The sequence below is a fragment of the Drosophila biarmipes genome, chromosome 2R (genome assembly GCF_025231255.1).
Source record: "Drosophila biarmipes strain raj3 chromosome 2R, RU_DBia_V1.1, whole genome shotgun sequence".
Classification (NCBI taxonomy): Eukaryota; Metazoa; Arthropoda; class Insecta; order Diptera; family Drosophilidae; genus Drosophila; species Drosophila biarmipes.
This window is the reverse complement of record NC_066615.1, coordinates 2047288-2067930: the sequence shown is the minus strand read 5'-3', so window position 1 is coordinate 2067930 and position 20643 is coordinate 2047288. Positions and strand designations below refer to the sequence as shown.

General features: G+C 37.8%; 2 protein-coding genes across 17 annotated transcripts in view; one reads left to right on the top strand and one right to left on the bottom strand.

The window, feature by feature from the left end:
- LOC127011035 (uncharacterized) overlaps positions 1-7588 on the bottom strand; it is a 42601-nt gene extending 35013 nt beyond the window's left edge. For 2 of the 15 annotated variants that reach the window (XR_007764052.1, XR_007764051.1), the window contains exons 1-2: positions 7141-7574; positions 6664-7046 (exon numbers count right to left, since the gene is read on the bottom strand). Coding sequence is in view for 8 of the 15 variants with exons in the window: in XM_050887928.1 (XP_050743885.1) it covers positions 4705-4723 (19 nt within the window). In the remaining 7 variants the exon portion in view is untranslated. Of the gene's footprint in view, positions 1-4704; positions 4813-6406; positions 7047-7140 lie in introns of those variants that run through there. The other 13 variants (XR_007764054.1, XR_007764053.1, XM_050887930.1 and 10 more) reach the window with 12 other exon arrangements.
- A 294-nt stretch (positions 7589-7882) lies between these two features.
- On the top strand, positions 7883-20336 carry LOC108030943 (uncharacterized). Of its 2 annotated transcripts, none has more exons than XM_050887910.1 (6): positions 7883-8009; positions 8064-8400; positions 8455-8850; positions 13065-16041; positions 19377-19551; positions 19618-20336. In XM_050887910.1, the coding sequence occupies exons 2-6, from the start codon at positions 8074-8076 to the stop codon at positions 20063-20065; spliced, it is 4323 nt and encodes a 1440-aa protein (XP_050743867.1). In that variant the 5' UTR covers positions 7883-8009; positions 8064-8073; the 3' UTR covers positions 20066-20336. The 2 variants fall into 2 exon arrangements, with proteins under 2 accessions (XP_050743867.1, XP_016959630.1); XM_017104141.3 differs by having other exon boundaries at positions 7884-8009; positions 13065-16052; positions 19304-19551.
- Positions 20337-20643: the final 307 nt, after the last annotated feature.

Here is a 20643-nt window from a genome sequence, read left to right as displayed (position 1 = left end):
CCTCAGTTTCCCATAGAACTGCATACCGACGCCAGGTATGGTGCTACCCTTTTGCACCGCATAAACTCTAAGCCCCATGTGGTTGAATACTTTAGCAGAGCAACCAGTCCCTGTGAGTCCAGATATACATCATATGAATTGGAAACGTTGGCTGTCGTGAATGCTGTAAAACATTTTCATCACTATCTGCATGGGAGAAAATTCGTAATTTTTACTGACTGTAACTCAATAAAATCTTCTCCAAATAAAGTCGAGTTGTCACCTAGGATTTATCGTTGGTAGGTGTCTCTACAAACATTTGAATTCGAAATTGAATACAGGGAAGGTAAAGGTATGGCACACGTCGACTTTCTATCCAGGAACCTGTAGTATCTAAAGAATAAGTTAGTATCAAATAAAATTGAAGAAAAACGAATTGACTTAACAGAAATATCGGAGAACTGGATAATGGTAGAACAACAAAAGGATCCAGAAATATCAGAAATCCTAACTAAGTTGAAGAATGACGATTTACCACTGGTAAAGAATAAGTTAGTATCAAATAAAATAGAAGAAAAACGAATTGACTTAACAGAAATATCGGAGAACTGGATAATGGTAGAACAACAAAAGGATCCAGAAATATCAGAAATCCTAACTAAGTTGAAGAATGACGATTTACCACTGGCAGTAGTTGCCACTTATGAAATTAGATCAAATGTCTTGTATAGAAAGATTCAAAGGAATTCAAAAACGCGTTGTTTACCTGTAGTTCCTCGTACTTTTCGCTGGTCAGTTATAAATCAGGTACATGAGTCTATCATGCATCTAAGGGTACGTCAGGAAAACCCCAAATGGAATTACACCCAATTCCAAAAATATGCATTCCTTGGCACACTGTTCAAATAGATATATCATGAAAATTGAGAGGGAAAAGCGATCGTAAAAAATATATCATTGTACAAATAGACGCTTTTACAAAATACGTTTATCTATTTCACACCTTTTCCTTGGAGTATAAATGCAATGAAATCCTTGATTCCCATTTTGGGCGTGCCAACACGTTTATTTGCCGATCAGGGGCGCAGCTTCACGGGCACAAAGTTTGTGCAATTTTGTTCCAGCCAAAAAATACAAGTACATCTAATTGGAACGGGCGTTAGTCGAGCCAAAGTTGAAAGAGTCATGAGTACCCTGAAGAATCTTTTGACGGCTGTTGAGACAAGCTCTAGATCGTGGCAGGATGCACTAGGGGATGTGCAGTTAGCTCTTAACTGTATAGTTAATCGTAGCACTAAGTGTAGTCCTTTAGAACATTTGGGTGTTGGGCGACCACTAGGGTTGATACCTATTAGTGATACCGAAGATGAAATTGACAAGACACAATCAAGGAAGTTCGCTTCTAAGAACATGAAGGAGGCCGCTAGATATGAGAAGCAAAATTTGATAAAAATGTGGCTAAAGTAATAAGGTTCTGTGTGGGGGACTTTGTGCTGCTTAAAAACAGCGAGAGACAACAAACAAAACTACATCCTAAGTTCAGAGGACCCTTTTTGGTGGTCGAGGTATTGGAGGGAGATCGATACGTTTTAAAGTTTACACAGAACAATAGGCGTTACAAGTACCCACACGAAAGTTTGCGAAAGTTACCGGATGTGCAAATGCCAGAAGAGTTTGATATAAATTACAAAGAACAAAGTCAGTTGGAAAAGCCTGTTGAAAAAGAGAATTCGTGAAGCCATGTGATTGACGATGAACGAGAGTTGCTTTAGAAATGTGTTTGATGAATTCGTGAAGCCAAGTGTTGGGCGATAGACGAGTGATGTGTTTGACGAATTCGTGAAGCCAAGTGTTGGGCGATGGACGAGTGATGTGTTTGATGTCATCGTGAAGCCAAGATATGGGCGATGGACGAGTAATATGATTAATGAATTTGTAAAGCCATGTGTTTGGCGAAGAATTTAAAAGTTGACTTGTAAAAGTTAAGTTAAATTAAGAAACATCATACGAATTTGAGATTATGTGGTTAAGTTTTTGGAAGCAAAAAAAAAAAAAATAATAATAATAAAAACAAGAATTATAAAGTGGAATGAAATTCAGATGTTTATTATAGACACGAGGACGTGTATATGTCAGGATGGGCGTATCGGAGAGGAGACAAGTCAGTCTCTCATTAGACCAAGACTATGGTGTGATTATAGGTCGTGATAGGATATACCAGTTCTGGTATGATGGGGATTCAGTTTGTGAACTGAGGCCGTGTGAGTTACCACTCGTTACTTCTATTCGTCCCGAGTTTTAGCGTGGGGTAATGTTAAGAACTGTTGAGTAAGTGGCGGCTATGAGCAACAAAGGCAACGAAGACTCGCAGCACCATCCAGTACTTAAAATGGAGGAGCAGCAAACTAGTGATCAAGCTACGGATGAGGGCCGGCGTGGAGAAGACTTCAATTCTCCGACATATGTAAACGATCTACATATTTCTGCATTAGCTTCATGGGCTTGTTTCTACTTATTTTGATTCTCCAAGCTTCTTTTAAAACTGAAACAATCTTGCCTGAAGAGCTCTTATGAACCGCAATGTCAAGTCGCCAAAGTGTCGCCGAAGTGACTCCAAGAATTGCAGCCGAAGTGGAACATTTCTTCCCGACGGGAGGACTTCCGCGATCCGAATGCGATGTCGCGGACGATAGTTTTCATCTCCTAGAAGTCAATTAGAAGTGTCTTCCGCGATAAAAAATGCTTGCAGGGAACGAGTGCAAGAGTATGTTAGTCTCGGTGTATTTAAATGTTTGTTGGTATTACAGCTGATCATATTTCGTCAATGATTTGGCGAGTTATTCAACTCGTCACAGACGAGTCTCGGTCAGGGCCGATACATTTTTTAACGTCTGTCTATGGACGAGTTTTGGTGTTAGGAATCAGAAGGACTAAAGACCAATTCCCACTACGGTGTGTTTTTGGTATTTTTACATGAAGCGCAATATGCGACTTGGTTGTGTTTCCATTGTATGCTAATACTGCTAAACTCCGTTTCCCGTTCTTCATCATAAATTCAACAAGAATTGGGTGACATCCCTGACCAGATCATATTCATTTTGTTGTAAGGAAAAATAATCAATCAAAATTGGTAAATAAATAAAATAAATATTTGGTAATTTTATTGCTCGTCTGCTAGTATATAATAAAAAGAAAGTAGGTGGAATGTAAAACAAATATTTTTATAAAGAATTTAATTTTATTTAATAATTAATTAATTTATTTTAATATAATATAGCGGTTCCTTCTCGATCCCCGCAATTTTCTTCATCTGCTTCTTTACTTTGGCAAATGTTGAGTAAAACCCGGAAGTGGTGGGTCCTAGCGAATGTAACTAACAATATTTTTTTGTGCCATCACCTACTTTCTTCACGAGGACACAAAGTCCCAACCGCAATTCTGCTTTATACTGGGCTGCGGTCTGCCCCAAAATGTCATTTCTTTTATTTCTTTGGAACTTGTAATTGTGTGGCATGATTTTCCAAGCCAACTTGCCACAGTTATTTAATCCTAGTTCTAGGATCGGCTTTGAGTTTCGCTAGTCCTCCTCTTTTTGCTCAGAGTTTGCAAATGCAAAAGCTAACACAGTTAAGGAGTAACTTATATGTAAGTTGGTAAAAATCTTGGGCGTTTCTCAGACCCAGCATAAGACGCCTTTAGGGGCTGTGCCTAGCCGGCCACATTTAGCCAGGGTAGAGCTTATAAGTTTCTGTTTAATTTTTATATGAATAAAGAGCGCATAGTTCCATCAAGTCAACTTCAGCGAAAGCTGCTTGATTATTGAATTGATTATCGAGCCTTAAGGGTCGTTACGAATAAAACTATTTGCTATATCGCCCTCAAATAATAAAAAAAAATATTTTTTTTTATAGTATTCGGACGCCAAAAGCACGGTTATTTATTTTAAATACTATATTATTATTTTAAAATTTCAGAGCCAAATTACTTTCAGCCATATCAACACAAATTAATATAAAAAAATAAATATCTAAAATTCCAATACCAGTGCTGCTGGAATCGCACTTTACAGTGCTTTATTTTGATGCCATTTTGGCTAGATTAGACTGCTCTTACGGCAAGGGCTTGAATAGGTCCGTCAAGGGGATCAAACTCTTCTGCAGTATTACGATGACGTTGGCTAGATTAGACTGCTCTTACGGCAAGGGCTTGAATAGGTCCGTCAAGGGGATCAAACTCTTCTGCAGTATTACGATGACGTTGAACGAAAGTTAGCCCTCGTGACAAACAAAATCGTCATGACACAAGACTCAGAAACACAAGACTGCTCAATACTGAAGTAAGGGGTGACGCCCTGCATGTATTTATTACGGGTCTAAAGACGTCCTTAAGAGAGGTCGTATTTTCAGCAAAGCCCAAAGATCTGCCAGCGACACTGGCAGTAGCTAGAAAGGCAGAGGCCACTATTGAACGAAGTATGTATGTATACTCGCAGCTACATAAGTATGCCAAGGCTGTCAGCAGAGAAATCAGAATATTGACTTCCCCAAAGAGCAACAGCGTGAGAAACAAGGAAAATATTTAGGGTCCGATCGCGGCCAAACAAAAAATCACCATTTTTTCAATAGACAAAATAAAATGAACAAAACAATTGGACTGATCGGGGTAAACCAGATCATTAATTAAGATCCATCATACATCTTAAACACATAATGCCTGTCAACTCACCATTCATTGTGAGTACCATACATGGCTCCAGCAAAAAATAAAAAACAAATACTTAATGCAGTTATGTTGGAAACAAAAGAAGCCAAGGTGTGGCCATGTCTACAACAGCTCTGCCTAAACTTATTTTACTTTATTTACATTAAGATATATTCAAATCTGTTAACGTAAAATTCTCGAGTACAACTCTGTAAAAATATTATATTCGAACCGCACGAATAGAATCGTCGATAAAGTAATCGCTTTTGCATTCTGTTTTTCGGAAGAATATGTAAAACTTAATATCTTATTGTTTCTCAATTTAATAAAGTCATTAAACGCAATTGTTGAGATTATCCTTAAATCAATCGCCGGCGATCCTACATATATTTGGCCTAAAGGCCCAATTCTTTTTGCTAGATACCCTTTTATGCTATTATAGGTTTCGATTTGCTTACGCAGACGGGGGCGGCATTAGACTTACGTATCGTCAAATTAGGTACGGAAACGTAACCGAACAGCTAGTCTTAGACTGCCCTCAAGTGAATTTCACAAATGTCGATGAAATGGTAGTCCCAAACTCAGTAAAAACAGATTTTAGAAAAATAATCTTTAAGAAGAGTGAAGTGTTTTCAAAACCTTTCCAGGAGCTTCCATTTAACAACTCGGTCATTGCTAGGATTCTTGTTTATTCTAAAATACGTATATCCGTATCCCATGGGAGCGGCTGAATTTGTTGATAAAAAATCAAACAGCTGCTAAAGAACTGTATTATTCGCCCTTCAACAGCCCAACATGAGTTGTTAACAAAAAAGGCTCCGATGCCGACGGTAACAAGAAAAAACGACTGGGGATCGATTTCAGGAAACAGAATGAACGGACCATTGGTGATCGTTACCCTATGCCAAGTATTCCTGTAATTCTAGCGAACTTAGGAAGGGCCAAATTTTTCACTACCCTAGACCTAAAGTCAGGGTACCACCAATGTGACCGAGAAAAAATCTTTCATAGGATTGGATTACCGAAGCTTTGAAGCGATTCAGCAAGACAACTAATATAATTCATATGTAAGTCGAACTTCTTCCTCACTCCAACTGTATTTCCATGCGACATTTTAGTGGGAATAACGTTTTTCAAAACCTTCAAAAAGTCAAGTTTTCTTTCATTTCCGGCCATGATCTTTAACCGACCTGTGTTATAAAAAAATGTGATGATTCTTTGTGCAAACCGTTATCTAAGCTATTTCAAATATCACTTGTACACTCTAAAGTTTGGAATGAATTTTGTATGATTCTACTTGATAAAAAAGGAAGTAAATCGGATGTTAAAAACTTCCGTGGTATTGCAAAATTGACAGCGATTTCCAAAAATTTTGAACAGCTAATTACTAATCAGCTACAGCACCAATGCAAATCAGTTAAGTCCCCGACTCAGCATGGCTTTGAGAAACGAAGGTCAACGTCTACGAATCTTCTGGAATTTACTTCAGTCATCAGAAACGCTTTAAAAAATAAGGTAGTAAAGCATTCGATTCCGTGAACCATCAGTTATTATTTAAAAAACTTATTCTAATAGGATTCTCGATCACCTTGACTAAGTCAACTTTAACATATTTATCGAACCCAAACCAGAAAGTATCTTTTTTCAGCTCAATCTATAACCTTGACAACGTGATATCTGGTGTTCCGCAAGGAAACCACCCAGGCAATTTTCATAAATGACTTGCCTCAAGAGTTCTCTCCTCTCATGTTATGATGTACGCTGACGATGTAAAACTTTGCTTGCCGTTATAGAGTCCCGAATTCCATGCCCTTTTGCAAGCCGAGTATAAGAGGTTTTTGTCTTTGTCAAACGTTGGTCAAAGGAATTAGTATGTATGTATACATTTCCTTTGTTCGTCCAGTCCTGGTATACTGGTCGTGTGTTTGGTCACATTAATATGCCAAGTTTCTGTTTCTGTTATGTTGGCAGATATTCGCTCACTTTAATCAGGTATTTTTCCTAATCAGATCGCGGCTTTCGTCGATGTGAGCAGTAGGGGATATATATAATATTTTATATTTTATAGCGTCTTTCCACAGAGATCCATTCACCGTCTCTAATCCGTTGAACTGATGCTCCATAAGGTCTTGCCGTTCATAAATTTTCAAGTTAATTCCCAATCCTAATTTGACGGACTTTTTTATGCAATAATTGACGATGTTAGTCGGTGCAACTATGAGTTCTTTTTCTTCTTGTCACAGAAAATTGAAACAATCACGCCACTAAACAATGATAACGACGAACAACCGAAAATGAAAGGCACAGAAGCACCAAGCTTGTATTGGCCACCAGCTCAGCTTTTGATGGTAGATGGTGAATGTACCCTGTCGGAATCGGAGTTTAATATTTGTCAAAAATGCCAACCGTTTGGAACGGATGGACTTTATGGGAAGGGACAATAAGGTTTGTAATTCTTACATTTCCACATTTCGATTTCCTTTGTTTGCGGTAAGTAATGTTGTTTTTTATCTCATCATTTCTTCCCATTTAAACAGTTTGCGTTTTACAGAGCGAAAATAGTTTTTACCTTGGAATGTATTTGGGGTACAATTTGAGATAGGATCAGAAAATATTGAATTAAAATAAAATATATTGCCAATGAATACTGTGATAGTAGCAAATTAATGACAAGCTATTTAAGATAACAAAAAGCATTCCACTTTCACTTCTGTTTTCATTTTATTTCGGCTAACACAAAACACAATTTTATTTTCGTTTTGACAAATAAAACTAAAAAAAATGTGAAAGATGACTATCGATGTTTGCACGATAAAGGTTTGTAGTTTTTTGCATTTTCAGGCGATATATCATTTTTCGTTCATTCTGCATTTTTAACGAAACTTTTCGACCATTTTTCCATCGTTTCTTCCTACTATAGCGTTTCCCATAGAACTCCATGCATCCGTTAAACGGATAGTCCGAAAGGTTTTGCAGTTTTGAAAATTTCCCATTAGTTCCCCGTCCAAATTTGACCGGACTCTTTTATGCGATAGTTAGGCGATGTTTTATCGGCACATCTCCAAATTTTTTTTCTTGGCAGTGAAAATTTTAACATTCAGTAGGATGACGTGAAAGCTTCTAAGTTATAGGTATGAACAATAAATGTTCTTTTTATTTTTAATAATTCATTGGTTTAAATTTTACAGTTGATAATATGCGAACCGTACTGCCTTCCTATTTTTTTTTCGATCTGTAATGGAAAATCGATAATCCAAACATCGATGAATTAATGTTTTCATCGATGTTTCTGCTCCTCTATTTTTCATCTCTAGCATTTTCTTCGGCGCGTAAGTTTTGTTTAACTGAGTTTAGGTACAAGTTTTCAGGGTGTTTATACACAGAAAGACATCAATGGACTTTGATAACGCGAAGGAGAACATTCAGCCGCTGGCCAGTGGTCGCAACGTGAGCCTGCTGCAGGCCTCGCTCAGTCAGGACGCCGCCCACGGTCAGGAGCTACTGGCTATTCGCCGACAATTAGAGGAGGAGGTGAGGACCTACACAGGCGAGGATCCCCTGGGAGCATGGTATAATTACATCTGCTGGATCGAGCAGAGCTACCCGGCAGGGGGCAGTGGCTCCGGTCTTCAGGCGGCCCTTTATCAGTGTCTCACTCAATTCGAAGAGGACAAGCGGTACCGCCAGGACAAGCGGCTTATTAAGCTCTTCATCAAATTTGTAAGCTTGTGGAAGGGCTAACTTACCAACCCATATTACCATGTCGCATTTTAGATGGAGAAACAAGAGGACCAGATCGAATTTTACCAGCAGATGTATAACAACGGGATCGGAACAATGCTCGCAGATTTTTACATTGCTTGGGCCTACAGCTACGACTTGAGCGGCAACATGCGCAAAGCTGATGAGATCTTTCGCTTGGGACTCCAGTGCCGAGCCGAGCCGCTTGATGAGCTCATGGAGGCGCACCAGCACTTTGGCTATACAGTTGGCCAGCGTTTGCTCTACACAACCGGAGAGGAAGCCAACGCGGTAAACCAGGAGCTAAACGAGAGACGGCTGGCCCTGCAATCACTGCACGGCCGCCGCGATCAGAAATCAAACATGATTACTGTGGGGAGTATCCGCACTGGACAAGCGGTCATGAGCGGCTTGCCAGGAGTTGTTCAGGTGGGTGTTATGAGACTTTCATGCTGTTGAAAATATAACTGCAAAAGCAAGGGTCGGCAAAATAATTAATATTCTTTTTGTCACATTTTATATCTTAAAAAATATTTTGTGTACCCTTGAAAATTAAATTCAGAACTAATTGGAAATACACTTAATAAATTATTTCGTTCAAACCGCTGACACTTCCACTGTAATAACAATTTTTTGAGCGACATGATAACCAAATAAAATTACCGAAAATTAGTGGTAAAATAATAAGAAAAAATTATATCTTTGGTGTTTTTTAACATTTAACCTTCTAAGCTTGGAAATACGATTTTTAAATTGTATTTGAATTTCGAATTAAATTTTATCAAAATCGGACGACTATATCATATAGCTGTCATAGAAACGATCAGAAAATTAGTGGTAAAATAATAAGAAACAAGAAAGGAAGTTAACTTCGGCAAGCCGAAGTTTGTATACCCTTGCAGTTATAAAAAATAATCAATAATTTTATTAAATTGAATTCGAAATTCTAAAAAATATAAAAATTTATATTCCCAATATTATAAGATAATATGTCAAAAAGCCCAAAGCTATAATTTGTTTCATATTATTTCCCACCAATTATCCGATCGTTCCTATGACAGCTATATGATATCGTTGTCTGATTTTCATAAAATTTATTTCCAAATTCAGAACTAATTTAAAAATTTTATTTTCAAGCTTATAAGGTTATATGTTAAAAACACAAAAGATATAATTTTTATTTCATGTTTTCCTACTAATTTTCAGATATTTCCAATGCAGCTATATGATAAAGTCGTCCGATTTTGATAAAATTTAATTCGAAATTCAAAACCAAATAAAAAATGTCACCAAATAAAAAATGTTACGCTTGCAAGAGCGTAGGAGGTTATCAGTTAAAAAACACAGAAGATATAATTTTTGAATATTATTTTACCACTAACTTTCCGATTGTTCCTGTGGAAGCTGTATGATATAGTCGTTCGATTTTGATAAAATTTAATTCGAAATTTAGAACTAATTTAAAAATGTTATATCCAAGCTTAGAAAGGTATATGTTAAAAAACACGAAAGATATAATTTTTTTAATATTTTTTTTCCCCGATAGTTCCTATGGGAACTATAAGATATAGTTGTTCGACCCGGCTGGTTCTGATTTATACTACCTGTAATAGAAAGAAGACTTTTGGTAAAGTTTCAGTCCGATTGCTCTAAAACTGAGAGACTAGTTTGCGTAGAAAGTATATATATTCTTGATCACGATCATTAGCCGAGTCGATCTAGCCATGTCCTTCTGTCTGTCCTTCCGTATGAGCGCTGAGATCTCGGAAACTACTAGAGCTAGAAAAGTCAGACTTGTCATGCAAATTCCAGGGCTTCCTACGCAGCGCAAGTTTGTTTCAGAGGGGTGCCACGCCCACTCTAACGCCCACGTCTTGCTAAAAAAATTTTTTTTGATAAAATGTATTTGTCTCATTAATATCAATTGATTCACCCAAAAAATTTTTGACACGTGCACTCTAACGCCCCCAAATAAAACGCTTAAAACTGTGCCGCTCACATAACAAAATAGCCGGTAGGTCGCGCTCTACAATATTTCTTTGCTGCTTATATGTATATCTGTGTTTTTATTTTTCTCCCTCAAGCTGATAGTCGAGGCAGTCGACTATAGCGTTCTTCCTTCTTTTATGATCAGTTCAAACCACGTAAGACAAATGTGAAATGTATGGACCGTCACATTTTGTAGCCTGTAGCTGAATAAACTGAATAAACTCACAACTTTACTTACACTAGAGGTAATGCGGAAATTATATTCAAGTTTTAGATCGTTTACTGAATGTTATCTGTTTAAATACATGTTCTGAAAAGATTAACTCATAACCCTACAGTAAGTCGTAAATTTTCATTTAATATAATTTAAATTCAAAGCGTTGTACTTACACGATTTCTGACTGCAAGCAGGAACCGGACTTTATATTATTATATGTTTAATCAAAGCCTTACTGCATCAGTATACACGAGAGTCAGTAACAAAGGACCTAATGAATACCCGAGGCTCGTAGATCATCTTGAAAACAGAGTTTTTAAATATAGCCCTTTGGCATCTAACATTCAAATAACTTGAAACTTAAGAAAACAGATTATTTGAAAACCCGATTAATATAATTTGAACATAAGAAGGGAGTGGTTTATAAAGTCAAAGGATTTACTAAAAACTGTAGATATAACGTCAGTCTTCAATTTGTTGTTAAGTCCTTCTATTACAAAATATGACAATTCGAGCAGGTTAGTCGAGTGGTCAGTGCAGGCTGGCAGTGGTCAATCTAACAAAAACATGTGATCTCAGAGATTACCAGAAATGTTGAAAACAGGAAGTTATAATGCTTTCAAATAGCTCAGAAATTGCAGACAATTTAGAAAATTCTCTATAGTTGCAAACGTCTAACTTTGCACCCTTTTTACGGAGTAGAATAATAAGAATCTTTAGAGATGGTAGGAAAATATTTGAACAAGTTTAAAAATCGGTTTACAAATGGTTCGGGAACAAAACTTAAGTAAACACATAGTAAGTCCATCTGTCCCAGGAAAATTTGTTGGCATTCTAGTTACCTAATTACTTTCCGTAATTATAAGAGAAAACTAGATAAGTGATTAAAAACCGAGTCGAAGAACTCAGCCAGTTTATCCGCTATTCCGCATCCGGTAGATGCCTCAATTGAGTTTCATCGTACCAATGAGGGCAAATCGGAGGACTTTAGCGTAGCATAAACAAAGTTACAAAACAGTTTCGGATCCTATGAAAATCCAAATTTACATCGGTTCAAATACATAGAATCAAAATTACTGTTGAGTACTTTAATATTTGTACAAGCTAACTTTTCGTTTTTTTTATGACTTATAACTTGTTTCACTAAGTGTATGTCAAAGATCAGGCCCGGCACGGAAACGCTTTCTCAAACATGTAACATACTTACCACCGATTCGAGTATATCCTTTTACTCTTTGAGTAAAGGATATTAAAACAAAACGAGTAAAATCACTTACCTCCTTAGAATAAAATTTTTTTATTAAATAAATTAGTTTACTAAGTAACTATGTACGTTACTTATGTACTTACTTGTACATGTTAATGTTTACTTAACTTTGTTATGTTTCGAACATTACAAACAAGTGGCCCTTACGACACCAAGCAATGCTAGTTACGCTCGAAGCCCTATTTCTATAGAACAAGACAACCGGCTCTGTTTCAGTTTATTTAGAATTTGCATTATAAGCCCCAGATATTTTTATAATATTTGTTGTTAATATTCGTATTCGCGTTATCATAATTTAAATTTACACCTCAAACCGGGTAAATTCTAAGCTATAACATGTTTTAAAATCTGCTAATCTGATATTTTGATGCATTAATACGCAAAAAAAGAATTTTGTTGAAGTAAGATCGGAACATTTTTTTTTGGTTCATTGTACTTCGGTACGAAAGATCATTGATCAGTGTTATCTACGCCAAGAATGAAGGGAAATTGTATTATTTTTAAAGATAGTTCGACAATGTTAACGAACTAACTTCTCAAATAAAATACAGGCAGGACGAAATCAAAGCAATTTCTAGTTTTCCACGAAATATGGGTTCTCTTTATTAAAAGTTTCATACAAACTGTTTTTCCATCATGGTTTTACGCATGCAAGCATTGCCCATGTCATTGGAATTTGGTCTCAAAGTGGAAACTCGCATAACATTCACAATTTCTTTTATGAAAATAAGTCTTAAATGGAAGTACTTTTTATTTTTTCTGCAATTTAGTGTTTACAATTTCGGCTTAAAGTTATTTCATAAGGTTATTGTATTGGATTTTGTTTAGCAAGAACTCCGTTTTTTTAAATTTTATATAGTACAAAAATTTGCTGTAACCTTATTATCCGATTAAACGAGTAAATCGTTTTCGGAATATAACATTTCAAGTACTGCCCAATGTGCATTTCTTAATTGAACTTACAATTATTAAAAACTAGTGAAATAATTTTCTAGTGCATCTATTTGGCACATTGAAATGCAGGCGATAGATTAACTCGAGACTCTAACTTTACCATAAATAAAATTTATGTTCGACGATTGGCTTATGAGGTTTATTGTTTTTTATGGATAAACTAAAAGCGAAGGTAGAATCTGTCAGACAAATAATTCCTTGTCTTTCATTCTTTAGACTGATGTTCCAAGCACGAGCGGGAGGACAAATGCCGGTCGCAACGTGAAAGTGTTTAGCGATGAAAACGCCGGGACGAAAATACCACTGCCTATATCGGAAATAGAAGTAAGGTCTAGCTTGCGTTCTATCATCGACGCAGCTCGCGGACAGGAGAATAAAAAGGAACCGATAGCCTGGAACAAGGCAAATGTAAAATGTCACAGGCATGGCCAAATCTTTGGAAGGAAAACCGTGCCGGGCCTGGGCTTTGACATACACTTAGACGAACAAGTTATGCCACCAATCACAAACTATGAGAACCGCCTGGAGCAGTCCTTCAAGTTTCCGACAAACTTTGTGTCCAAAAACAAACCTCAGGTGCCCTGGGTGACCCCAGTTACCATAGAAGACGAACCAAATGCAAATGGACTGCCTTGCTACAATAAGTGCCTACTTTATCCGCGTCCCAATCTCGAGTTCTCCCCCGAAGAGTACCGTGCATACGTCCATTTAAAACCTTGCAATCCAGAACATTCGTATGTTCAGCGGAACGATGAATGGTGGGGCGCTTGCCGGGTTCTTAGAGGAATTCGCTGCTACCCGAATTTTGCTAGGTCTTCAAAGCCGCAGCCGTGCGACGAGTTAGACAACTTTTGGAAGCCTCCTTCGGTGCCTGGCCTTCAGGTTGTCTTCGACAAACTGTACAACGACGAGAAGCAGCAGGAATACCAAACAGAGGAGCTTTTAGCAGCCAAGTGGCTGCAAAATCGTAATATGACAGTTCACGGAGACTTCGACATGGAGGAAACAGTGTGTTTGCCTGGTAACAAGATGCCACGACGGAAGAGTTTTTTTCCCTCTTCCAGAAAATCCGTGATTCCCCACCATGTATCTTTGGTTCAGGAGAATGAGATAGAAGCCACAGTAGTCGTAAGAGAAACGACTTTCCCGCCGGCACTTGTTTTATTCAAGTCAGCTGGTCCATCAGAGCAAAAAGCAGAAGCAAAAAAAATAGTATTGGAGGATTCTATCGCATATTCCGATAATAATTTCGCGGTACCAGCTCCTCCTGCACGCAAGATAGAGATCTTTGAAGACTCAGAAGAACTGCAGCCAATGGCAAAAACAAAGTCTGTAAATGCCGTTCCGCTTTTTGACATAGATGAGACGTGCTCCACGCAAATTTTTAACATGTTCATAGAGTCACAGGCTGTTAGTACACCAAAGGGCACACAGAAGCAAGCACCATCACGTCAATTTGGAACTATCCTTAGGGAACTATCAGCACCAGAGGACACAGCTTCTGCTCTTACCGTCGAATCTCCAGTGGAATTACGGAAGCAACTATCCACCATACTAGAGACCTCTGAGCATGCCACTCAAAGCTCGGCGACTAGTGTCGCTGCTACCAAGTCGACCATTACCACGTCCTTTTCGCCCGGAACGATAACTGATTGGAAAGTTACCGTCAAGAATGAAGAGGACACTCCTGGACGAATACGTCTGCAAAAAAGCGTTGGTCTGGGGCTTTTAGCAGTCGTCGTGGATCCGGAAAAAGAGGATGGCAACAACATTACCAGTCGCGAGCTATGGGAACCTAATGCTCCTAGCGTGCCGATGCTAAAGTCCTTGCGCTTCCAGGAGGATAAGACAGAGACTATTCCCAGACCTATGGTGGGCTTCCAGGAAGACAAAACTGAAACTTTGCCACAACTGCCACATGCTCCAACCCGTTTCCAGGACGATGAAACCGAAACGCTGCCACAAATGCCATCTGCCTTTCCTGAGATGTCCACGCTTCAGCACGCGGTGACTGTTGAAAAATGTTTATCGCCTCCACAAGTGCCAACTCTGGATAATGAAAACGACTTGTGTGGATTATTTGGGAAGACACCGTCCAAGACTAATGCTTTTGGCTCTCCAAACCGAAATTCTCACCACGCTGCTCGCCATCATTATCAGGATGCAATGGCCTCCCTTGCTGGGTCCACCAGCGATACCGCAGCTACGCCTAGTAGCAGCAAGCTCATGACCAACCTTTCATTTGTGCCTGAAACACAGCCAAAGGCCGAGTCAGAAAGGAAGGACGTTCAGAATAAGTTTGAAATCTTTCTAGACGAGATGCAACCAGGTAAAACTGACTCAAAAACACTAAATTTAATTGACTCCAGTTTTGTAAGGGACTGCATTTTGACGAAAACGCAGAATACCGCGGATAAAGATTCATTTAAAAACCAGGAAATCATTGGGCCGTCCCACATGATTGCTTCATTCATGAAAGATTGCACAGAACTAAGCAGCTGTCCTCCATTGATGCCAACCCCAAATGTTGCAACTAATTCCACAGAATTAACAGAATCTTCAAGAAATCATTTGGCGACTGACAAATTATGCGAGTCAATGCAACCTGACCATTTTTTTGAGCTGAACGCAGGCACAGAGATGTTTGCTACCGATATTAGTATGATTAAAAATTCCACGCTACTCGTTCCGACTGTAGTATTGAACCCTTCTGCTGGAGCAGGGGAGGTGTCGGATTTAAGCATTTACTACAAAACAACACCACTAACGCCTAAGCAGTCGCAACATTCCTGGTCGCAGTCTGAATTAGAAACACCTCGTCATGATCAATATGTCCACCCAAAGTCGATCGCAGATTTCTCTGTGTTAAACGATACATTGGCCGAAGCCAATAGGAACCCTTTCAACGCAGAGCTTATCAGTTCACTGCTGGAATCGATAGACTTCACCATTTACATCGAGAAGCTTCCCCACTGTCAGCTAGTCGGCCATGTTAAGCGACTGCACCCTAACACCCAGCTGGAGGTACAAAACGAGAAGTTCGAGGTTTCCAAGATGATTGGCAAGGGAGCTTACGGTTCAGTCTATGCAGGACGGAATCTCAAATCTGGCAGGAAGGTCGCTCTCAAGCAAGAACGACCAACTAACTACTGGGAGTTTTACATATGTTTGGAGATTCATAGCCGTTTAACAAGTGAGCAAATGGTAAGGTTCAAATGGTAACACAACCCAACACAAAATTATTCGACATAAGATTGAGTATTTATACATAATCATCGGGGATTGTTTACGTAGATTGGATCGATTTGCATAATTTAAAATTGACTTGATGGGACGGGTTCAGTTTTTATATGGCCGTGAATTGCTAGAATTTTTAAAAATATCATAAAATATTAACGTTGTTTATTTGTCAATTTAAGACAGCAGTATACTTAAAAAAAACTTAAACAGAACTTTCATTTCCATACCAATTGTCCTAAAGTAGTTATTTATATATTATTTGTATCTCTTACGCTTGCCTGTTGTGACGTCAAGGTCTTCATTTCTTTGTGTCTCGTTCTGACGTGCTACAGCCGAATAGTGACCGTAGACTAACAAAAGAAAAATACCAGCTTAAGTTTTTTTTAAGTAGACTTATTAATGGTTGTTAACGTAAACTATAGCTTGACACGTCCATTCGAGCGCATACAATCCTTCCAAAATTTTGTCTTGAATCACTTTCAATATGGGATCGGAAAAGCTTCTTTCTAGATGTTACATTTTTTAAATTAGACTACAAAAATATTGTTGGCTTGCAAAAAAGCCTTATTGATTTTTAAGGGTTATCATTTTTTGTTACTCATTTGGCTGGTCTAAATACCCTTACAGACTTTATGATTTAGAATGTGATTAAAAACAAGAAAGGAAGTTAACTTCGGCAAGCCGAAGTTTGTATACCCTTGCAGTTATAAAAAATAATGAATAATTTTATTAAATTGAATTCGAAATTCTTAAAAATATAAAAATTTATATTCCCAATATTATAAGATAATATGTCAAAAAGCCCAAAGCTATAATTTGTTTCATATTATTTCCCACCAATTATCCGATCGTTCCTATGACAGCTATATGATATCGTTGTCTGATTTTAATAAAATTTAATTCAAAATTCAGAACTAATTAAAAAATGTTATTTTCAAGCTTATAAGGTTATATTTAACATATAACACCAAAGATACAATTTTTATTTCATGTTTTCCGACTAATTTTCCGATTTCCCCATAAAGTACATATATTCTTGATCAGCATCACTAGATGAGATTTTCGGATCGTTCCTATGACAGCTATATGATATAGTCGTCCCATTTTGATAAAATTGAATTCGAAATTCAAAACCAATTAAAAAACACCGAAGATATAATTTTTGAATATTATTTTACCACTAATTTTCCGATTGTTCCTATGTGAGCTAAATGATATAGTCCTTCGATTTTAAAAAAATTTAATTCGAAATTCAGAACTAATTAAAAAATTTTATATCCAAACTTAGAAAGGTATATGTTAAAAAACAACAAAGATATACTTGTTTTTAATTTTTTCTCTGATAGTTCTTATGGGAGCTATAAGATATAGTTGACCGATCCGGCTGGTTGCGACTTATATATTACCTGCAATAGAAAGAAGACTTTTGGGAAAGTTTCAGCCCGATCGCTTTAAAACTGTGAGACTAGTTAGCGTAGAAACGGACGGACAGACGGACATGGCTAGATCGACTCGTCTTGTGACGCTGATCAAGAATAATTTACTTTATGGGGTCGGAATCGTCTCCTTCACTGCGTTGCAAACTTCTGACTGAAATCATTATACCCTCTGCAAGGGTATAAAGATAACTATAAAATACAAACAGACAGCCAGGCGAACAGGCAAACGCTATCTAGAATATATATACTTTTTACCGTCTGTGACGTCGAAAGGGTATAAAATAAGTTCTATCACTTTCGTTTTCAATTTCATACTCTCTTCTTGTGCTCTGTTTGTTGGAACGTTATGTTCTTGGTAACTTTTAGAGCTAGAGTTAAGATTTCAGATTACGATTACCTATCTTCGTACGCAGTTCAGTATGCCAATTTAACGCCCATAACGCTTAAATCTGTCTGCCGCTCACATTACCTTATTAAAATCGCGGTCAACTGGCACTTAACAATCTCGCTTTGCTGCTTGTACGAGATGTGTTCAAAAAGTAAGGTGACTTTGTACTTTCAAGGAAAACTTTTAATTTATTTATCAATATTAATGTTGTCCCCTTCAAAGTAATTCTCCTCGATACCATACACTTATGCCAACAATCCCCAAAGCACTTCCAATAAGCACTTTTCGGTATAGCCTTGAGCTCTTCCACCGATGCAGTCTTTATCTCTTCAATCGTTGCAAATCTCCTTCCTTTCATAGGTCTCTTTAGTTTGGAAACAAGAAAAAGTCACATGGGGCCAAATCCGGTGAATATGGTGACTGAGGCATTATTGTGGTGTTGTTTTTGGCCAAAAAATCTCTCACAAGCAAAGATGAGTGAGCAGGAGCATTATCGTGATGTAAAAGCCATGAATTGTTTTTCCACAATTCTGGACGTTTCTTTCGTATTGCTTCACGCAAACGGTGCATAACTTCCAGATAATACTGTTTATTGACCGTACGACCATATGGTAAGAACTCCTGATGCACCACGCCATGGTAATCGAAGAATACAGTGATCAAAACTTTGACATTTGATCGAACTTGGCGTGCTTTTTTTGCTGACATACGACTCATGCCCAAAACGTTTGAAAAAATTTCATGGCACGAGCCCAGCGATATACCGACATCTTCAGCAACTTCTCTGATAGTGATTCGACGATTTTCCAAAACAATTTTCTTCACTGCTTGAACGTTTTCATCAGTTGTTGACGTGCTTGGGCGTCCAGAGCGAGGCTCGTCATTGCCATCTTCCCGGCCATCTTGGAAGAGTTTGTACCACTTGTAAACATTTTTTTTACTCAGAACAGTTTCACCGTATGCCACTGTCAACATTTCAAGTGATTCGGAGCACTTAATTTTATTTTTTATACAAAATTTGATGCAAATCCTTTCTTCCATAATTTTCGATAACAAAAAATCGCTGAGCACGCAAAACAACTTGTTACCTTTACGCCTCTCACAACTAAACAAAAAAGGGGATTCAATTGAAACTTGTTACAGATGTTAGGGAAGAGTGTACCAACATAACAAAACAAAAAAATCGATAATCGAAAATATGTTGCCCGCGAAATTTGTAAGTCACCTTACTTTTTGAACACACCTCGTATATCTGCATCTCCCTTTTGCTCCTTTTGTAGTAACGGGTATGTGATAGTCGCGGTAGTCGACTATGGCGTTCTTCCTTGTATTTAATGCTATAGTTTTTAAGAAATGTTCAGACAAACATTTTTTTAATTCTTTTACAGATCCCAGCCTACGCACATATCGATTATGCCCTAGTGGGAAACAATTCCAGCATATATATCTCGGAATTTTCAGACTTTGGTTCACTTATCGGTGTGTGCAACAAGGTTAAGAGTGCAACAAACAGAAACATAGACGAGTATGTCGTAATGCATTTGAGCTGTCAGATGCTCGACATTTTGGATCATCTGCACGCCATGGGTATCATTCATGCCGACATAAAGCCGGATAACTTTCTGCTACTAAGGCCGTAAGCACATCAAGCCAACTACTTTAAAAACTTTGCATATCATTTTGCTTATTTCTTATGTTTTAGGCTAAGTGCTGATCCAAACGATGTGAGTCTCCAGCTTATTGACTTCGGTGTGTCAATAGACACTAAGTTCTTTCCAAAAAATCACTCATTTAATTATGTCCACCACAATGATCTGTTTAAGTGCATTGAGATGCGAACCCAGAGACCGTGGACTTACCAGCTAGATTTGTTTGGTCTTGTAAGCGTCATGCATGTGTTGCTTTTCGGGCGCTATATGGAAGTAGCTCAAAGAACTCCAAGCCCCATTTGGATGCCAAAGACAACTGTGCCCCGCTACTTTCAGCGGCAAATGTGGGAAAACATCTTCCGAACACTGCTTAACATTAGAGACTGCCGCACCATGCCGAACTTACAACAACTACGTACGCAACTGAAGTATGCGTTAGCTGAGAAGGAAAAATATGTCGGCGATGCCATAACCAAGTTCAATGCGATACTACAAAAGTAGACTGATTCACTGTTTTTTTGTATCAGCTATTATTTTCTAAACTTCACCTAAAAAAATTAAACTTAAAATAGTTATTTAAGCCATATTGTTTTCTTATTACGATTCTATTTAGCTACTGGGAAAATATATAGAATTTCCAGATTTTTTGCTAAAGTGCAACTCCATAAATTTAATATTAATTATAAACATTTTTTAAAGTAGAGCCAACTTGATATATGAAAAGGAACGACATTTTATAGTTGGTGTAGAATAAAAACGTTTTATTCCCGAATTTTGAGTGGACTGTATTCCTTATTTCATTTCCTTCGTGTCCGATGCGTTCAAAAGTAGTCTTAACGCTAAGTCCTAAAAAATCTAAGTGGTGACGCAGCACCAAAATATATCGAAAAATGGCAGTCTGTATTTCATATAACGGCGGAATAATAAGATTCAAATTCAAATAAAACTGTAAAGCGTTCATCAACATCCCGGGCCGCCCTGAAACAAGATTTCAGAACTAAGGAGAACAGCTAACTTGGTGATGGGCCGGGTCATCTCTCCAGTAGACGTCTTAAGTTTTACAGCTCCATCTGGTCCAG